This window comes from Trachinotus anak, unplaced genomic scaffold, assembly GCF_046630095.1.
Source record: "Trachinotus anak isolate AG129_WGS33_773 ecotype Australia unplaced genomic scaffold, CSIRO_AGI_Tana_v1 ptg000010l, whole genome shotgun sequence".
Taxonomy (NCBI): Eukaryota; Metazoa; Chordata; class Actinopteri; order Carangiformes; family Carangidae; genus Trachinotus; species Trachinotus anak.
In genome coordinates this window covers 25,949,629-25,971,183 of record NW_027273861.1, presented here as the reverse complement: position 1 = coordinate 25,971,183, position 21,555 = coordinate 25,949,629, and the positions used below count along the sequence as shown (strand labels likewise).

The 21,555-nt window shown below is 41.8% G+C and overlaps 1 protein-coding gene across 2 annotated transcripts in view; it reads right to left on the bottom strand.

The window, feature by feature from the left end:
• Positions 1-3,610: 3,610 nt before the first annotated feature.
• syde2 (synapse defective 1, Rho GTPase, homolog 2 (C. elegans)) overlaps positions 3,611-21,555 on the bottom strand; it is a 46,132-nt gene continuing 28,187 nt past the window's right edge. For both annotated transcript variants that reach the window (XM_071486427.1, XM_071486428.1), the window contains 3 exons: positions 13,625-13,806; positions 12,344-12,575; positions 3,611-8,421 (listed from right to left, as the gene is read on the bottom strand). In XM_071486427.1, the coding sequence (XP_071342528.1) occupies positions 7,721-8,421; positions 12,344-12,575; positions 13,625-13,806 (1,115 nt within the window). In that variant the 3' untranslated portion in view covers positions 3,611-7,720. The remainder of the gene's footprint in view (positions 8,422-12,343; positions 12,576-13,624; positions 13,807-21,555) is intronic.

Sequence of the window (21,555 nt, the reverse complement as noted above, 5' to 3'; positions counted from 1 at the left end):
ATTAACCAACCTGAGCCTCTCAGAACACGTCCGGTGAAAGATGTAAAAAGGCTTGAAAATGCTGAATATGACTTTATAATTTGTAGCTTATGCATGTACACTTGCATAGAGCAGCGATTTAATGAAAAAGTGCATACCATGTTTTTATCATGTGTTGATAGAAATGTGGTGAAAACATGGCTCTCTCATCTTGGCTACATAAGTAACAAAGAAAGCAAAAAGAAAAAAAATATGACATCCTGGTTATTATTTATTTAAACTTTAAACTCAGCTAATCTGCTTCAGGTCTGTGTGGTTGTGTTTTGATTAAATTTGATTGACAGTGGCCTACCAACATAAGCAAACAACCCACCAACATCATCAATCAAATGTTAACTCAGACGTTGTTAAACTCTGATCTGAGCTCAAAAATATGTGACATCTGCTTATTCCAGCTGAGCCTCACCCTCTTCAGACCAGTGAGAAGAGCACACACACACACACACACACACACACACACACACAATAACACAGATACAGAGCTCAATATAAAACCAAAAGTGTTGTCCCTGTGGAAGAAAGTCGTAGGACCACAATTATGCTGTGGTGTCAAACATAATCGCTGGCTTCATTCAGGAGGTTCAGATGTAAAGTTTTTTTTGGGTGAATGAAATGGTACATTGATGAATTCCAGTGGAAGTGGTTGCAGGTGGAGGTGGTTTTGGTTAAATACAAATAAAAACACGTTGTGTCTCAAGTCACTGTGTCACTTTTTCTCTAATAAGCAAGGACACAGCTACCAGTGCCTAAACCACAAATCCAATAAAGCTGTTATCACTTTAAGCGGATATTGCACTGCAAGACAAACAAATGAATGAATGAAGTACATTGACAGCATCATGCTGACACATTAACAATATGCAATGTTCTATTATGTTAACAGAATCCGATCTGTAACATATTTCCTCCAAAACACAATTTGCTGCTGCAAATTAGTTGCATGTAAACAGTTTGTAGAGTTGCAGGTAACAGTGACTGATGAATGGGAACGCTTAGCAGTCTCTAAAGCTGTTATTTAAGTTATTGATCAGTGAGGCTATTCAGCCAACTACTATCAAATCGGTATGAGGCTTGCGTTGGTAACACTGCATTCACGTGATATTGTCAGAATAGCAAAAGTTAACAACCTGCCTTTACTCTGACCTGTTCACTCATTAGGCCTATTTCAAAATGGACCCTGCCAATACCTTTACTGGAGTTACATCAATGAACCAGTTGAAAAAGTGACCAAAACCCATCCCCTGAGGCCACCACTGTCATAAGACCATGGTCAGCACAACCTACAGACCAGCTACCTCTAGAGACTTAAATAGGTCATCAGATGAACGTCAGAAGCCAATCAGAAGGAAGGTGGTCAAAGGCAGAAGGTGTTTTCAATGGACTCGTCAACTAATTGGAAGTGGTGAACAGGCCTGCAAGCGAGGGCAGCTGAATAAATCTGTAGATAATACATGTAAATGCTTACACAGACACTTATGTTCTATGTGCAAAACATGTTTTAATCATTTTCTTAGGAGCCTCCTATATTTATATTAGTATTTTCTTTTTTGTTTTTTTACAATGAGTCCTTGGCTACACACACCTGACACTACATCCTGGTAAACAAGGAGGTGAAAGAGCAAACATTTCCACATCCTTTATTGAAAACTTTCATGGGAAACACCGATTACTGTGCTCATTTCCTTAGGATGTGATCACTGCTGCAGACTGCCTGTTACCACTGTTCAACACCATCAGTCTCCATGCATCAGTTATTTTGGTGTGATACCACAACAGCTTATATCACGTGACGTCAAATGTCTGCTATGACGTCTCATCACCCAACGGTTAAGAGGCAAACCGTTTAGTTTTTTATTGCCATGGTTAAAAGAAAGAGTCCGTAACAAAGACGGTGTGTTTGTGTGGTTGGCTGCTTGGCCGTGATACTGACTCAAAGGTCAGCAGAGATTAAGGGACCAGAGGAGGAGAAGAAGAAGGGGAGAAAAGGTCTGGTTTCACATGCAGGTGGCTGTCAAGGATGTTTACCTAAAGAGACCCATATCTCTGCTCTCTCTCAAATTAGAAATGAACAAAAGTTCAGTTCAGTTCACTCAGACAGACGGCCTGATATCAGGTGGCGACCCTGACTATCCAAACAGGCTCCGTGTTATTATGTCTACCTCTGTCTTCATATGGGATTTCACTCTTGTTTTTATTGGGACTGAGAGAACTACTCTGCAAGTCAAACGTGGATGAAGTTTTTTTTTTTTTGAACTTGTTACATTTAGAGCACCTGAATCTAAATGTAAAATCTTTTTCCAGATGTTTAAAGATGGAATTCAAAAAGGTAGAAATAAACGCAACAGGTCGAGTGAATCAATTTCCATTTAGGCGTCGTGGAAGAAGAGACTGACAGGACCATTATCCTCCATGTTTAAAATGATATATATTGTAAAACTGTCTGTGAAATATTTGGCTGTCTCCACATAAATCCCAGACTAAATGTTTATGAAGGTTTAGGACAGGTAGATGGTTTTTTACCTTGACTTCAGTGGGGATATAAAACAGGGCTGTAGGGGGTGTGTAATTCTTGTGTGTGTACATTCTGTACTCTAAACCTTCCTGTAAAGAGAGCCATAAAAACATGATATGAACCAACAGTAGTGACATCAAACAAGGCTGAAAACCATTTAGTGCTGAAAGGCCCGCGGCTGCTCTGACTTCTCATGCTATCTGCCAGAGATGTGTATCACCTCAGCTGCAGCCGCTTGGGCACAGTTTGACAGTCCTGGGCTGATTTTAGAAAACACATCACATTAAAATGTCATTTAACTGTTTCAGTTTACTGCTTTGAAGTCTACCTATGGTACACGTTGTCATAAGTTTAGGTTAACTGTGTTTATGTTGATGGTAATGTTGGTTTTTGTCGCCACAGTCAAAGTGCAGCCTTCCAGCAGTGGATTTTACTGGACGCCTAAATGCAGCTGCATCCTGGGAATGTCCCTGAAGCTGAAAGTCGTTCTGGGAGATTCCCACAAGCCAGCAAGGGCAATTCCCAACTTATTTATCTGTACTCTGCTGAGGTTGGATTACAATGTTCCCACAGCAAAGAGATGAATCTGCAAAAGCACAGAAAAGTCTACTTTCCTGAAGTTAAGATTTCTTCTCCCACTGGTTTTCTATAAAACAAAACAGTCTCCAGAACTGTTTGGGAAAATGCGGCTGAAGGTCTGAGTCATTTCAGCAACAGTGATATGACTGCTGAGCCATATGCAGATTACCAGATAGAGCATAAAAAAAGAAAGAACAATGTTTTTTATGAATGAATTCCAGGCATGTTCATGTGCGTAGGAGTGAGAAGACATTAACTGTGCATTACCACAATTCTGAAATAAAATGTGCTTTGTTTAGACAGGTGCACAATCAGATCTGTGAAATCTAATAGGAAGCAGTCATGGTAAAGGAAAGATGACATTACAGCTAAAACTTTGAATTTGTTCTGCAGAATTAATCATAAAAAACAAGAAAAATAAGCGTCCAAGAGGCAATGATGGACTTACTATCACCGTCAAAAAGACACAGAGGCCACATGTGAATGTAAAATAATATACTTTATTATGACCATACATTTCTCAGGATCAATACAAAGCAATTTTTCTGTTTTGTTTAGCAATGCTTTCCACGTGGCATTTTCTCTCCAAAGGACAAAGAGGACAAGACAGATAACAAGTAATGCAGGTGTTTGCCATCAATTTATTCAGTGACAGACAGAGGAAGAAGCTCAGAGGAGGAGATAGAGAGGAATGCATTGATAATGAAACTCATGAAACATTCAGCAGCTATGTTTGACCGGCTCTGTCCCGAGACTTTAGACCTCTTTTATAAGTGTTCTGATTTTTGTTTAATGTAAAAAAAAAAATTTTCAAAACTAAAACAAAATCTTCTAATCTCATCACAGGATCTAAAAGTTATCAAAGTGCAGCAGACGCTCCACACTGACTTCTTTAAATGAGGCCCTGGTTGTTTTTGTGTTTCCTGTGGAGGCAGATGGTTTGAAAGGAACCCCACTGAAACCCACTTTCACCAGAGCTGCTCAGACTGACAGCGGCAGCCACAGCTTCACCAGGAAGCAGCAGGATCATGAGCAGATATCATGTAGAAGGGTGGGGTGAAGCCAAAACAGAAATAAAATGAAAATTGTATAAATAAAAAAAATCAAATGCCACACCAAATGTGCATCTTTAATACAGTTTCACTTATCATCCCTCTATAAAATAACAAAATTTGGATTAGAATCATATAAAAGTGAAATTATTTTTGTCACATATTTTTATTCTCTAGGAAAAATTTAGATTTTTAGACTGTAGACGATGGACATTTTTTGTGTGTGTGTAGAGATGAGTGGTGATAAAATATTTGTCCATGTTTTTAAGCAAAAGCTCACAAGTTCAAGCTTTTAAACTTTGAAGATTTGCTGTTTTTCTTTATCTTATGTGATAGTTAACTGTATCTTTGACCTCTGAACTGTGGGTTGGACACAGCAAGCACTTTGAAGCTGTCACATTGAGCCTGTGAGAAATTGTGATTTTTCACAATTTTGTGACATTTCACAGACCAAATGATTAATTGAGTTGGAACTGCATCAAACCGAGTCACTGTCTGCCTTTAAGTCCTCTGGAGAAAAGCTTGAACAATGCAATTATCTGTGTATTGGAGGTACAGGGTGACAAACAAACGAGCATACATAACAAAATATTCTTTTTACACATAAATATCAAATACAAAGGCAGATGAGAAGGAGCCTTGTTTATGTCAGTAAAGCTTTTGACCATGCAACGTTCAGTACCTTAAAAAAAAAAACAAAAACACATGAACACAGCTTAGTCCACCAGAGACACAAAACAATGTCAAATATATACACAATATAACAAAAATAACAATATCACTTTTTCTGCAAGAGCACGATTTTATCATATATTTTACAGCTAAAGTTGTACCATTAGTCCAGCACATTAAGATGTGTACAGGTAGCTCGAAGGGAGGAAAAGAGACTATTGCTACAAGTCAACACTACGAGGTCATCGGAAGTATTTAAATACGCCATTGAAATATAAGCTGTAAAAATAATATACTCCGAATACATTTATATAATTATATACATATACATATAGGTTAAATACTGATCATTCTGAATCCCTGGATTGCTGAAAACGTCCTTTGTCGATTTAGGCAGCTAGCTAAGTCGCACTACCTGAAGCCCACCGCTAACCGTTCCCACTGCTGCTCTGGAAATTGTGCTTCACATTTGGGCTGTTTATATTTCACGGTTTTGCGAAAAGCTGGGAGAAGCAGAAGGATTTTAAAAGAAAAGTTTGATGACTTGGGGGAAATGCATATTCGGGTTCTTGAGAAGAGTTAAATGAGAAGATGGATACCACTCTCACGTCTGTGTGGAGGAGATGTACCAGGAGCCGGGAGATGCTAAAGCTGAGCATAAAGGTGAAACAGTTACTGAAGCCTGGTGCTGTTTTCTTTAAAGGGACTAAACTTTTGAAAATACCAAATAATAAATAGCTAAAAAGTTGTCCAGTGTTTACTGTTGGTGTGGTAGAGGACAACATTTTTTAAGCTATTTGAAATAAAAATTGAGAAAATAATCTATTTATTAGATTTTATTATTAGATTTGAGTTTAGTGAATGATCTTATTGATACTAATTTAACTGTATTAGCACCAGGCTAGATGTTTCCTCCTGCTTCCAGTCTTTATGCTAAGCTAAGCTAGCAGCCCTGTGGCTCTTGATTACTACTTAGCGCACAGTCATGAGAGTGATATTGATCTTCTCATCTCACTCTGGGCAAGAAAGTGAATTAATACATTTCCCAAAATGTCAGACTATTCTTTTAAGCCTAAACTGAATATGATGCCATATGAAACATGTGTTCTCTCTTATTTCATTGCCTGCTTAAGATGAAACGCATCTCTACTGTGAACACAGATAAACAGAGAAACAACTGGTTTTCCCCTTATCTCGTATCCTGATCTGACAGGTGTGTTTATGCCTGTCGAGACACCAGAAAATCTTGCACAAAGTAAATACATCTCAGCCCATAGTCTTTCATGTTTACCTTTAAGAGGAGGTTTCAGTGGCGGCTGTTTCTCCCTCAGTTCAGTCCACAGCCAGAATATTTTTTACTGCATGATCTACAATGACAATCTACACTACTGCCTGCCTCATAAGTGCATTATTGTTGTACAACATTTAGTGTTTCATACCTCAAAAGAAAAGCTCTCTGCTGCCTTAAACAAGGAAATCCACCCTGAAACAGAATAAACACAAGTTCCTCCTGTGACCGTGGTTTGTATTAAAGGAACATTCCACCGATTTCACACATGAAGTTCACTTCACTCATCAAAAGGAGTTCATTACAGCCTTAGAAACATAGATATGATCTACTATGGCTCGGGGGGGGGGGGGGGGGGGGGGGGGGGTGCCAGAGTTGAAGAAAACCACATTAGCCTATGTAAGTTTTAGAGTCTCAGAATTTTATGAAGAAGCAATATGAAATTCTTGCAGGTCTCATTTAATAAATAGTTAGATTGCAAGATAGAAACTAGATGAAAATACTAGATGAAAATAGAAGCTTGAGACTCTGGAATTCAGAAACAAATCCTGGAGTTTTTCCACTCAGCATTAGAGACTAATGTTGTGTCAATATCAGTGGGGTTCAATAAAATATCAGAACTTTTCTTCTGTAGCCAAAAATGACAGATGTGCTGCCTTCACCAACAGGATGGTTTTGTTGTCTTTTCACATTTTCTAAATTAATTTAATTACTTATTTTTTGCTGGAAACCAATCCTCAATTGAAAGGCCTAATGTATCCCAGATTTTTCCCCACCGCTGAAAAGATGAGGAAGTTTTCCACGTCCAAATGCTGCTTCAGATTCTGCCAAGAACTGGGGAAACTCTGGAAGCACTGGGATGTTTTGGTATGAAAATGGTCAAGTTTAAAAACTGGATAAATACAGCGTATCAGTAACTTTGCTCTGCATGAGTAGAGCCCCATAATACCCAGCGTGGATTCGTACCTGCTAAAAATAAAGTATATTTAAAGCCTTTTTCATTGTTTTTCAACTCTTCGTTGTGTAATAAAGATGATCCAACTTTTGGCCAACACTGTATCAAGATCAGAGGAGGGAGATGCATTTTATTCCAGGGTGGATTTTCATCTCGACGTACCACCTTCACACAATTAAGGCACCTTTTAAACCCCTGAGGGGTCAATGGGTTCTTCTAATAAGAAGAGAAGCAACAATAACAACAACATGGAACACAGAACCGGACTGAAACAAACCAACAACAACATGAAATTAGACAGTCGACAAAATAAAAGGAAAATAAAAACATTAGGAATGTCTATGGGTAAGGTACAAATGTCAGAAGTGCCCCGTTACTTTTCTTCTCATGTCATCCTTTAGGTTTTTACAGCAGCACTGCACGCCACATTGCCATGGTGACCTCAGAGGATCTCCATGGAAACACTGTGGCTGTATCCTGAAGCACCTTGATCGGTAAAGAAGGTCTTCCCCAAACCAAACTCATCAGGCTTTGTGAGTGGATGTGTGTGTGTGTGTGTGTGTGTGTGTGTGTGTGTGTGTGTGTGTATGTGTGTGTGTGTGTGTACGTGACTGTGGTAGGAGTCAGTATCCGACGTTGAGCTTGTTCTTGTTCAGCTCTCTCTCCAGGTTTCCTATCAGCGTGTCGATGCTCTCCTGCAGGTCTCTCAGGTTGACTCTGTTGCTCAGCACGGGGCTGATGTCCTGGATCTTCATGTAGGCCTGGTAGGTGTGCTCTTTGGGCAGCCGAGGCGGCAGGATGTGGTCGCACACCCTCTCCTCTTCCTCCTCATCTTCTAATGGCTGCCCGTTGCCTGAACTATCATCCTCTCCTTGCATCTCCTCCTCCTGCTCTTCTTCTTCCTTCACCACCTCCTCTTTTGGAGGTTGCTCCTGCTCAGAGGGATCATTCGCAGGACTTGTGACCCTCTGCACTTTATCTTCCTCTGAGTTCTCAGGCTTCTCCTCCCCCTCCTCAGCTGCCTCTGTATCCTCAGAGGGCACATCATCATAGTCCGCCTCCTCCTTGCTGGGAGGCAGCAGCATATCAGAAGGGAAGTAGCTCTCGCCACAGCGACTCCAGTCACCAGCGTAGCGGTTGCTGGGGCTGTCGAGGCGCCCCGGTTTGGGCCGCAGAACACCCACCATCTCCGCATCAGTGAGGTTCAGGACCTGGGGACGCTCTTTTCTCCGCCGTATAGGAGGAGCTACCAGGAGGTCTGAAGAGGCCGGTACCAAGGAGGCTGCGGGGGGCTGAAAGGAGGACTGGCTATAAGGGTCCACAACTGGAGGAGCAGAGAGGAAGAGACAGAAGACAAGCAGAGTCAATCAGACGTATACTACATTGGCCATTTGAACTAATATCCTTAAAGGAATAGTTCAACATTTTGGAAAATATGTTTGTTTGCTTATTGCCAAGTGTTGGATGAGAACATTGATACCACTCTCACCACTTTAAATGTGCTATGTAGTGGATTTTTTTTTACTTTTGGAAAGAATATTTCCCAAAATTATGAAATATTAATTTAAAGGGTTGGTTCGACCAAATTATAAGAGGAAATTTTATCATTTACCTCGACCCAGTGGTGTCTAGCCATGCAGATATTTTAGGTTTTATTTGCAGTTTTGGAGATGTCTGCCTCTGATTTCTGCTGCCACCCCAATTTTCATGGGGATTTTTAAAAATTTTTTTCAGTAGGAAGCTGTTATAGTGAGAACTGTGAATTATGAGTATTATTTAAAGACAGTCTCACCACTTTTTTTAATTTAGTTTTTCATTGCTTTAAATGCCACAAAAAAAAGTCCAGAAATCTCAGAAGCAGATGTCTGAAAACATGGGCACTAAAACTGAAACTATCTGCGGAGGTAGATATCACTGGTGAGTGACAAAATAATCTTTTTCTACATGACCCTTTGAGTGTAACACATCCCGCTGACATTTAAAATCATGCCTTAAAAAAACAGGAAGCGTTATCCACTAACAAATCTTATTCTTACTATTTAAAAAAGACCTGAGGTTTATCTGAAGATTCCTCTGTCACATAAATCTAAATACACCAGCAGTAAGTTCACAAAGTTATGCGAACCCTGATATATGACACAATCTAATCCAAATCTGAACATGCCATGCCGTGCTCAAAGTCAAACGCATGCTGAAGCCACACCAACACACTCTGTGACTTTGGTGCCAACCTCTTGTACTGTTTGTTATCATCTGTTGACTAAAGCAAATTTAAAAAAAAAAATTAACTAAACCGAAACCCTGTTTGGACATTATGAAAGAATCATCTGACTGTGCTACAGAAAGGAACAGTGAGCACTGCAACACAACCAGCACAGCCCGGTTACCTGTCTCTCTTTATCTCAGTGTACCTACACTTGTTGACACCTCTAGCTCTCCCTTACTGGAGTGGAAAGGAACAAAAAAAACACAAAAAGTGTTAGAAGTCAGGGCTTTAAGTCACATACAGAAGGTAGAGTATGAAGCAAAACTGAATTTGATTTTGTCTCCAGGGGGGATGAAGGAGGAACATTTATATGCTTTATGAACAAAAATACTGACTCCAGTTCAAATCATCAGGAGTGGCAGGTGCTGATACAGTACTTATGTGCAGCGGTTGCACGCTTTGCAACTCTCCTGAGGCTAAAGACTCCGGCAATTATCACCTAAAACAAACAGAAATTACCCTCCTTTAAGAGGTTCTCTGTTATTTCATTTCAGACGTGATTCACCAATGACATGATTAAAGTTATTAGCTGTCAGCAGAGAAAATGAAGGAGGAAAGCAAACACAAACACTGCACCTTGAGTTACAATAGGCAAGATGTGCTTTGTGCTCTGTCTATTCATCAGTGAATAAATAGACTTTCAATGAAAAAGGCACAAAAATTAGTTGGGATAAAATCACTTTACAAGCAAATAGACTGTATTATAGATTTACTTCTTACATTTCTCTGCTATTTCTGTGTATAATAAGAGAAATAATAATTTTACTTGTAGCCGAACTTGTGCTGAAAAAAGAAACCCACAAAATCAACCTAAATGAGTCTAGAGTCGGCTCCAGGGGGTTGTGCTGTTTGTTGATTTTAAAGGTGTTATCCCTGCACATAAGCACAATAACAAGAACCTAACAAACAAATGCAGTCACGCACTCACCACAAACACACACATTCTCTTTTTCTTCCTGTCATTCAGTCTGTCTAACCATCTGCTCACATCATCACACATACAGTTGGCACGCTGCATAATTCACACTCAGCAACACCTCCTCAGCCTCTACGGCACACATATGCTCATGCTCTCTCACACTTCCTGTAAATAGCAATGCCAATGGTTTTATGCAGACATGTCCCTGCACTTGCCCAAAGACATGCACACTTGAGGCCCTGAGGAGGGTTGGGTATATATGTGTGTGTGTGTGTGTGAGAGAGAGACGTGAAGAGGCGGCTGGAAATATCCCAAAATGATGGTGAAATGTTAGGGTGAAGCTTTGGGGGCTGAGGGCTAAGGTTAAGCCTGGAATGTCTTTAATTATAGTCCAGGCGTCCTATGCTCTGAGCTAGGGGAGCGGACAGATATGGATATGTCACTGAGGGAGTATACGAAGGCCTGGACCTGGACCTGGACCACGACCTGGACTGAAAGCTCGGTCAAGGTTATTACAGGTCATTACAGGCACTAGCTGGGTGACATCAGCTGCAGACAGGAGCACAGAATTACTTCTTTGTTAGAAAAAAACTACAACTACAACTACAAAAACATGATAACACAGCACAACTTCTTCCCATCTCCTCATCTGACTGTCTACACTTATGTTCTAGCCTCTATTACAAAAAACATCTTTGCACTTTTCTGTTTATCTTTTTAAACTTCCTCTTGTACTTCACTCAGCTACCTGCGATTATAGGATTCACAAATGCTGACTTATTCGGTTTCTCTCCCTCTGTTTCTTCCCCAGTTGATGCACTGGAGGGTGGAGGGTGCACGACTCCAGCGGTTTGCACAGGATTGGTTCAGCGTGGGAGTCTGAGGGTGCAGTTAAATTTAGAGGCCAGACCAGATACTGTGTCACTGCTTCGCTTGACATCGATCAGCGGATCCGGTTAAAGCTGCAGGTCACAGCGAGGAGCTCTGGGGATCTGAGTTATTCAGGGATGAAGTCTGTCTGACGTGATGTTAGGAAGACTTGGAAAAGATTTCTCAAAATACAGCAGGCATGTGCGCTCTTGGGACACACGGAAACAATGAGACCAACAGGATATCACCGCACTCAGTGAGCTGGCTGAGTTTGGGATTGATGAGAATGCATGTTTAAAATTGGATGATGGATTTTCAACCACTCTCATAACCTCAATGTTTATAAAAGTGGTAATAACTCACAGAAGATAATCCATTTTTTTCCAAAGATGTTAGAAGAGGCAAACTGCCAACAGCTGCACTGCAGGCTTTTGTCCTCATAGCACTAATGGATTTTCAAATGGCGATATCTGTTCAATCTGTGTGTAGGCAGAGCACACAGGTCCATTTTGTAATATTTGGATAATGACCTAAAGTAGCTGAGACTTTACCTGCACGACAGCAGCCACTCACACACTGATTAAAAATTGGGGTAAACACAAATTCATAAAAACTGATCCCCAAAATGTTACAGCGCCTGCAGCACTTTCATCATTCTCTTCTCCCTCCGGAATAATCTCTGGATTCCTTCATGTCTCACACTGCGCAGACAGCTGCAGCTGGCACAGAGCAGCTGTGCCGGCAGACAGATGACCTGTGCTGAGTGAGGCTGGTGCTGGGTATCTGTCCTTGGCTAGTGATTTATCTTAGGACGGGGGGGCACGCCTCGAAAGTTTGGTTTACATTTGGGTTTAGTGGCTTGGCTCTGATTGGCTCAGTCTGCCATGATGAAGCACTCTGTGGAGAGTTTCATCTCTGGGGAGCCAACAGATGGTGGCCAATAGCTATCAGCTGTACTTGTGCCAGTGTTGGATGACCTCAACGATCAAAGCAGCCTTGCCCCTCAGCAGTGCTTTGTAGAGCTGAACCACAGAGCTGCTGCTGATCTGTACGAGACCCTGGGGCCAAAGACTGGTACATACAGAACAGACATATAACCTGACTGTAAAATAGATCAGTGTTTTATCTTGTAGAAAATTTATAAAATTATCAAAATGTGTTCAGTAACTAAAAGGAATCAAGAAAAATCACCTGGCCAGAGCTGCAGCAGGTAGTGTAGAACTTCGATGTGCTTTTTGAAGTGCAGAGCGCTGGCCAGCTCCTCGGAGTCGATGAAGACTCGGTTGGTGTGGCAGGACGCCTCCTGGCGCTGGCTGAGCAGCACGGGGCCGAAACACACCGCCAGGTTCTGACACGTCATCTTGTTCACTTCCTGGTAGGACGCCACCAGCTTCAGGTGGTCAAGAAGCTTCCGCAGCGTCATCTGATTCATACGCAAACACACACACACACACACACACACACACAGACAGACACACAAGTACGCAAACACAGGCAAATAAGACATGTTATTATTATGATTAGTAGCTGTAGCAGTACCTCTCGCAGCAGCAGAGCTGCACTGCAACATCTACTTCATCATGTGAAAAACTGTTTCAGCTATTCCATGTAAGAAAGGAAGAAAAATTACACTTTTTGCAAACAAGGAAACTTTCAAAAGAGGAGTCTTTCAAAAGATTATTCCAAGTGGGATTTCTAAAGGCAAATGTCTCCAGAGTTATTTGATGTCACGTGGGAGCTTGGCAGCTGTACACTGTTAACTCTAAACAGAGTTACATTCATACTGGTTGTAACTAGAAAAACAGTTTTATTTTGAGCATTGCACGACCTCAAATCCATCAAAACATCTGTGTGGCAAAGAGCTGAGCATTTACTTTTCATTGGCGGTGAGTCTCATCGTCGCTCAAACTTGGAGCTGTGTGTGTGACTTATTGTCATTACTGCCTGAATTTTTCACAGCGTTAGAACAATTAATGAGGCTGAGCAGACATTGTTTAATGGCTGATGTTAGATCATGGCAGATACACTGACATCAGCATGAATGTTGGCCAGTAAAAGAAAGTGCAGTGCATAAAGTACTAATATATACTGTATATGTAGCAGTTCAAAGGCAGTGTCTCTCTACAAATCCTCATATTTCTGAAATCATATTTAAGGGATCCTTAAAATATTTGTATAAGATAATAAGAATATCTGGGGCACCCTGGTGACCGAGGGGTTAAAATGCCAGCCTCGGTCCCTGGGATCTTTGCTTGTTTTAAAATACTTTGATGAAGGCGAAAAGGTGTGGAGAAAATGACATGTGGTCAGTATGCCACCACTAATATCACCCGATGTAAAAGCCTACGTAATAGAAATTAAACACAGTAATCTGAACATCATAACCATCATTATCTTTGCCACAATTATGCCTTTCACAACCACTTCTGTGACAATTTTCCAGCACAGTGAGATCCAGTTTATCTTCCTCACCCTCTCCACGTCCGGCAGGTTCTCCAGCAGGCTGACGGTGTGCTCCGAGTCGGCCTGGTCGTTCTCACACCCTGCTGCTCCCATACGCAGAGGTCTCACAGCCATGGACTCCAGCACGGCTTCATACAGCTGCTTGTTGATCAGAGGGTAGGGTAGCTCTCGTAGGTAGTCCTTCAGTACTCCTGAAGGGAGGGAGACGAACGAGAGAAAACACAGCATGAGAGAGAGGTGAGGGTGTTAAGAGTCAACAAATAAAAAAAAAACACCTCTTTGCAGCAGAACTGAGGGTCATTCATTTTCTCTGCAGTTGAACTGAGAAGTACCTCTTTATCTTCTACGCCAACGGCTTTAATTCCAGACAAATCACTAACAACGTGTCTTTATGAAGTGTTGTCACTGAGGAATGAAAAGCTTTTATTTCCCCTCCCCTTTAAACAAATGAACCTGGCGCACTCTCTTGGCTGCAAATTGAGGTGCCATTGTTTCCCCCGGTGATCCTGCGGCGTCTGCCGGGATGCCTGATTGGAGTCGGGCGTGACTCTGCAGCCAAAAGTGTTAGGGATCTGTGACTGTGCTTTCACACCTGTGACCTGTCACACCCGCCGTTCAGACAAAAACCACGGCAAAACATGAAACCCACGCTGTCTGTCTCCACTAAGCCCTTCCAATAACCCTGGCATGTCTTTTCATCAAAAGCAAAGGAGGGGGGGGAGAAAAAAAAGAATAAATACGAGAATAAAAAAGGCTCTTGGCAGTGAGACAGCTTTTTGTGGTGAGTGTCTGCTCTCTTTTCCCTCTGCATGAAGCTGGATCAGCTTTCAGAGAAGGCTGGGGGCTGTGTAATCAGCAATGTTGGTTATGCTCCAAAATAATATAGACTGTGTATATGAAAAATAACAAAGACAATAATTTCACATTTTTTAAGAATTACAATTGAAATGATATAAAGCGTGTTGTTGGTCAAACCAATTAGAAACTGCAAACAACACGCTTAACTGACGACTTCCTGTTTTTCCCAAATGCAGCTTTAATGTTAGTTTTTTCACAAAGAAAGATTTGACAGACTTGGCTTGAGCTACAAATAGAGAAACTCGTGAGCCACTATCAGGCAGATAAGATGTCTTGTGCTGCTGTAATCAAACGCCAGATACTATACTCAACATGTATCAGTACATCCACACCGCAACATATACCCTTTGTTTTGACCTGCTGCTGCTGTAATGCTCATCTGCAAAGACTTACAAGCTGCTGCAAACACTTGCTGCTGCCTGAACAGCATCTTGTAAGCAAGCTCACCTGGCAACAGCCCAATCCCATTGCTTCAGGATGGCTTTGTTGGGGAATAATCACCCAGCCACGGCTGCTGGTGTTCCGCAACGTTGTTTTTCAGTCACTTATCTTATCTGCCGCTGGGTTCAAACACGCACTCGCAAGCCAGAATGAGAGATTTCCTGCCCATGATTCTGGCAACTTTGGACCGTGACGACCAATGAGATGCCAGAGATCACAAGTTTTCTACATCAGTTGCTTGTGCTAACATGCTTATCATGAGATGTCTTGGCTCAGTTCTGGGTTTGTCTGCTTGGTTAATATCAGTGAGCTATAATGCTGCTGATGCTGATGCCTGTTTTTATCCACATCCCCCAGACCTGCTCGTGGGCAGTGCATGATGTGGCTTCTGGTTTCTGCTCTTGTGCTTCTTTCTTCTATTTATGTGCAGCATTTCCACTCCTATTATTGATTATTGATCTCCCAGCGGCTGAGCTTACTTTTCTTTGGTTGTAGTTTGGCACAAACATCATGCTGCTGATTTATGCAGTGAAATATGAATATACAGAAAGTATCGCATATAATTTGAGCTGGATGGCTTTTGTGCTGTAGGTCGTTGCTTTGTTTTGATTGACTCACTGCAAACATGGATGTCTGGTAGAGGCCATGACTGTATATCAGCTTGAGGGATGTGAACGTTCCTCGTTAATATGTGCTTTTCCCTGCAATGCTAAACACTGCAACCATTTTCACCAAGGCTTCATATTCAGCTATAGACTAGAGAAATATTTTACTCGAAAGCAGTTGGTTTATGTTCACTTTACTCCTCAGTTACTTCTAAACAGCCCACATCTACTGGGTAGATCGATGATGGTGATATTCTGCTTATCAACACAACAGAACATTTGATAAGATAATTGCCCCAAGCCATGATTTTTTCAGTTTTGCCACACTGTCTGCACAAACACAACAAAACCACAGTTCGTCTGGGTATGAAAAAGTTAAAAGACATGGTAAAAAAGTATCTATGTCAAATGCAATCCTGTTCCTTGAAATTCCCAAAGTAGTGACAAAATCCCTTGGGCTTCCACAGCAGATTCTGATTAGGGTGCTGTAAATAGAGGTTCCTCCACCATCACTTCTTCACCGATACCCGAGGTGTTTTTTCCCCTTTGCCACTCGCCTTCTATTTACAGAAAACTGCAATCAGATTCACAGTAAATCCACTGACATCCCTTTAGGCCCAGTGAGGAGAATGGAGGGAACAACTTAACACGTTAACTTTTTAATCCCAGTAAGTCCCCACTCTGCTCCTTAAGTCAGCCTGAGGCTTAGCACTCTTCAGTCTATTCCTAACTGGTATTGTGGGTCCATCACACATCAGTCTCTGGAGAATAAAGGGGGAAGACAAATGTTTGAAAATGAAGCTTAAATTTCATTAATTTTAGGTGATGACACATGTAAATGTCCCATTTTCTTCTCCAACAGCTACACAGGCACAAGAGCCTTTGAATACAGGATTAGAGAGGAGGAAGGATCTAAATTCAGTTCAGTGTATTCACTTTTTGGTGAATATTCTACACTATGTGCTTTTTCTTTTTTCCCGAAACTCTTTTCTCTGAACTCGAGATTTAGCACATCCTGACACAAACACACACACACACACACACACACACTTGTACTTCTATCTTTGTGAGGACACTCATTGACATAATGCATTCCCTAGCCCCTTACCCTAACCTTAACCATCACAACTGAGTGCCTAACCCTAACCCTGACCCAAACCTTAACCTAAACCTAATTCTAACCATAACTCTAAAACCAAGTCTTAACCCTCGACATGTGATTTGAAAGTGTCTCAAAAAGTGAGGACCAGCCAAAATGTCCTCACTTTCCCAAAATGTCCTCACTTTCCCAAAATGTCCTCACTCTGTTAGTAAAATACTTTTTTTGGTCCTTACTATGTAGCAAGTACAAGTACACACACACACTCACACTGAAATACTGTGCATTCCTGAGGCAGTTAGTGTTAGTCTGAAGAAAAACAACCCATACCCAAAAAGACATTGGCGTACTATGTCAGCCCGCCCATCTCAGGTAGACCAACACAATGACAGCTCTAAGTCAGCGGGGTCAGAGTTTAACAGGGCTTCAGGCAAACATGCACTTAAAACTTGATAAAAATGTCCCTGCAATTAAACATGTCCCCTGTGGCCTGTGAGCCGGCGTGGCCGATCTGTGGCTGCATGTTTCCATTTTGTTTTAGTTCTGATTCACACTGATGAATGCTCCTGTTATCTTTCATCTTCATCAGCTTTGGTATGAAATCTGGTATGAGCTAAAAATGTGATAACCACACATAAACACAAGATACATTCAGTCTCCGTAACGCTTCCCTAGACATGCTGATTTCCAAAACAGATTACACAGAAATGCTTTGTGAACATCCTCCTGCTTCCCGTTGTCAATCTATCCTGAGACTTCACTGAGATAATAATAATCTGCTTGTTTCATCGCAGGAAAACAGGCTGCCTGGAAGCAGAAAGGAGCCATGTGTTTTTATCCTTATCTCTGCAAAGTTAAGCTTTTTTGTTACCTGAGTGTGCAAATAAAAAGCAGAGAGGTACCACTTTCCTTAACATGTAAACTCAAGCATGGTGGACCTTGTGACCTTCGCTGTGCTGTGAGGCAGATCGTCTGGAAACAACAACAGCACGACTGTTTCACGTTAGCGTTGCTTCAGAAAACAAAACAGCCGATGTTTTTCCTCACATGCAGTTTATGAAAAAATATGACGCACATGTTTAGATTCGTTCTAATGCAATAAGGTTAAAAAAAAAAAAAAAAAAAAAAGAAAGAAACACACCAGTCACACCACCTCGTGTGTGTACGTGGGCACATGTGCTTGTGTTTGTCTGAAGTGAGGACAAATGCAGGTAAATCATTAGCTTGCTATGAGTCAGTGTTAGTGTTTACTTTAGTGTCTTAGCCCCTGATCAGCGTACACACACTCACATATAAACACACACACACGTGCTCAGTGAAACGTGAACACACAAACACTCTCTCACACACACACACACACATATGCACACAAGGTCATGGGCTCGGGGGTGAACAGGTGTGCTTCCCCTGCAGGTGCTTCACTCTCTTTCACAGCCAAGCTGACAACAAGCGCACGCTGAGTGTCTGTTCTCTCACTTTTAAACTGTCGGGGTTTGGCTTTACACCAGCAGAGACATGAACTATACATACACACATCTCCACCTACCTCTACAGGCTGATAAAGACTGAGCCCCAAGCAGCTCAGCAACACATCAGAACAAAGCCCTGAAACACAACTTCAGTACAGGCAATTAAAGCTACAGATGACAGCAGCTTAAAGTATTTTGATGTAAATACTTTTCTCTGTTATTATTTCAGACTATTTCAGTGTTTCAAATGTGCCACCAAACACTACAAGGCACACAATGCACTGGGGCACGGCTCTACCTTTGACCTCTTGTTCAAACAAAGCGGAAGGTCACTCCTCTTGTCAGTGCTGCAGTCAACGCCTCGCCTGGAGAACAAACCCCTGTTTGTTCTCTGTCCTGCCCCCTCCCTGCTGTCCTGCACGCCCCCACAGCACTAGGGGGGGCCAGAGGAGACGTGTGTGTCTCTGCCCCTTCCAGTGCCACGGTAAAGCTTTACACTGTGGTTTGCTTCAAACTTTCCATAGCCCCCTAAAACACCCAAATGAGCAAACCCCACTCCCACTCTGGGAACAGTGGAGCTCTCATGCCGCAAGTGGATCCATCAGAAATATGTCTACAACTGGTTGTTGCTCCCTGACCCGCAGTTTAAGAAATATTCTGACACCCACACAGGCCTGGAGCTCTTTGTAAAGTGGTTGCCTGCTTCCCTGGCCGGCCCAGGGTTCAGCTAATCCCCCATGCATGAGCCAAATACCATCTGTGTTTGTTCGGCAACAAAGGGGGCACTTGTTAATGACTTTCCATGTCTTCACTGGAGTACTGCCGAGGGTGGGGGGCAAAGTAGGGAAGTAGGCTATGGAAAAGGCAAGTCAGGCAGGGCAGAATTAAAAACCACAAACTGGGATCAATAACTGTACTGAGCTCTCAACCAGCAGGACTCAGGACACACTAGTTTCTTTTTTTCAATAGACAAATTACTGAACCTGTTTCCTATCACTGGATAAGAGTTTTCTCTCCATACAAAGGCCAAGCAGGTCGAGCTGAGGGCTTAATCATTATTCAGAGTCACTAAGCTGTCTTCTAAAACCAAACTTTTCACAGTGATTCAGTTCATTTGTTTAATCCAACCAGGATTTTTGTGTAAGCGTGTGAATCCAAAGATAAACTGTGATTTACTGTAACATGTGTTGTAAACACTTTGAGGTCTGCTGATGCTCACTTGTTACTGCTGATGTCACAAACAAATGTCTAAAACACATATATATATAATAATATTTGATTTACTGACATCCAGCACTATGTCAAACTCCTTGTAAATTCAATTTAACAATTTTTACCTAGAGCTCATTATTCAATACGTCATATGTTGTTTGTTTAATTCATTGAAAAACTGAAGTGTAAAAATGTCATCTGTGGGGGTTTTGTCTTCCATGATGACATGATTTTAGATTCTTGCATTTCCTCTACACTGAGAGACATCTTTTTCGTCCATATCTGAAGTGTCTGAGATCTTCTGTAGTTCCTCTGCTGATTCTAGAAATAATTATGGGAAGTTTAAGGTTCGGTCCAATGTTTGGTACATTCAGTGTAAATGTAAGTAGTTGAGAAAAAGAAACAGCATTTCCAATACTTATTAAAAATAAAGTAAAATGAAAAATGAAACCGAGCCACTATCCTCACAAGTCGTTTAATGATTACCAGGAGTCAGTGGAGGTTGTGAGGATTTCCTGTCCAACTCCACGTCGTCCATCAAGCTGCAGCTGATCCGCAGCAGCACAGACTCTTTCTATGACTCCACTCTAAAGACTCATACAGAAAGTGTAACGACCAGATTAGCCACGGAGGAGAAAGAGTAACCACTGAACACAAACTGCTGAAGAGTATTTTGTTTGCCTTGATTTTTCACAGCATGTTGCTCACGTTGATGACATGTTTCTGCTTCCTTTGAGTGAATTGTGATTTGAAACAAAGGACTGTGATTTGAAACAATGGAGGGCTGCGCACTGAGCATGTTTTGCAAGCTTTGGATTGAACTCTGACCCCTGGATAATCCCTTTCACTACCTCCGCTTTTAAATTAGCCGTGTGACACGCCAGCTCTCTTAGCTCATCCATTTGCTGCTCACTTATTAGCCCCTAGTCTGACTGCACACTGCAGATGCTCCTTTTTAATCCAATATTCTTCATTATTTTTACACTTCAATTATAAATGCAAATTAGTAAGCATTTCTTCAAACATGAGAAGATCACGTTTCAAAATACTGAAGAGAGAAGTGAAATCAGGTCAATCAGGTGGCAGGTTTTTACCAAAAATATGTTTTAAGACTAAACCCATGATTATATCTTGGATGGACCCCCGCCCCCATGCTCTCTCTGCCCTCTTCCACTCACTCAGGCCCAACTGCAACAGCAACTCGCTTGGCAGAGCAAATTTAGGCAGCGAGCAAAAACCAACAATCCACGCTGGTGCTGGCCCTTTTTTTCTAATCCGCTCAACTGTTAACTGTGTTCTTTGCCCTGCCATGCAAATGCATGTGGATCAAAGCAGGCATGATAGGACGACGCCTATATGGGGCCTCTTCCCAAAACCAACAGCAGGTCCGACAATGCCCAGGGGTTTCCATGGTCTTCCTCTTTTTATGGGAGAAAAAAAAAATCATGACCAAGTCATTTTCTACAATTTTGCCCCCACCCTCAAAATCTGTAACACTGCTGGAGTCATTACTCAACCCAGTGACATGGCTGTTTTTGTAAGCTGAAGACTCTGAGATGGGCTGTAACTCACTGTTTCCATTTTTAATTTCGCAGCAGCAGAGCGGAAAGAAGCTGCGACTGGCAGGTATTTGAGTGGCGTTTAAATGACTGGCTTTAAAATATGAGACACGAGATGTGCGACCAAACAACCTTTACATTTACACTACCACCATTATCAGGCTGAGTCGCTTACATTTGGGAAAGAAGAAAACCCTCAGAGCTGACTACAACATGACCTAGAAGGGACAGTACAAAGCATGTCTCAACCACAAACCTGAAGAAGAAAGAATGACCTGAATGTACAGCATGGTCTGATCTGTGTGTGTGTGTGTGTGTGTGTGTGTGTGTGTGTGTGTGGGCCTTTCCCTCAGGCATCGGCCTATACTGGTATGTTGACTGCTGGAATGCTTTTACTACAAACAGCAGACTCACACATACACTCTGGGACGTTCGTGTGTGCTGACCTATCTGCAGCGGACACACCGGTTCAGACACGTTCACTAGGGCAAAGACTGGATCGATGCGACATCCAGACTCCACTGGGATAATGCCCTGTTTGTTTTGTTATTCATTTCGATTTGCACCACTGCCTTACTCTCTTAACTGAGTAACTCTCCTTCTTCTCTAATCCTACTTTACTGTAACGCTCACCGTGATTTGAGTTAATCCTATTTTACTAATTTTTACCATCTCCTTGTTTTTACAGTCTTTGTGT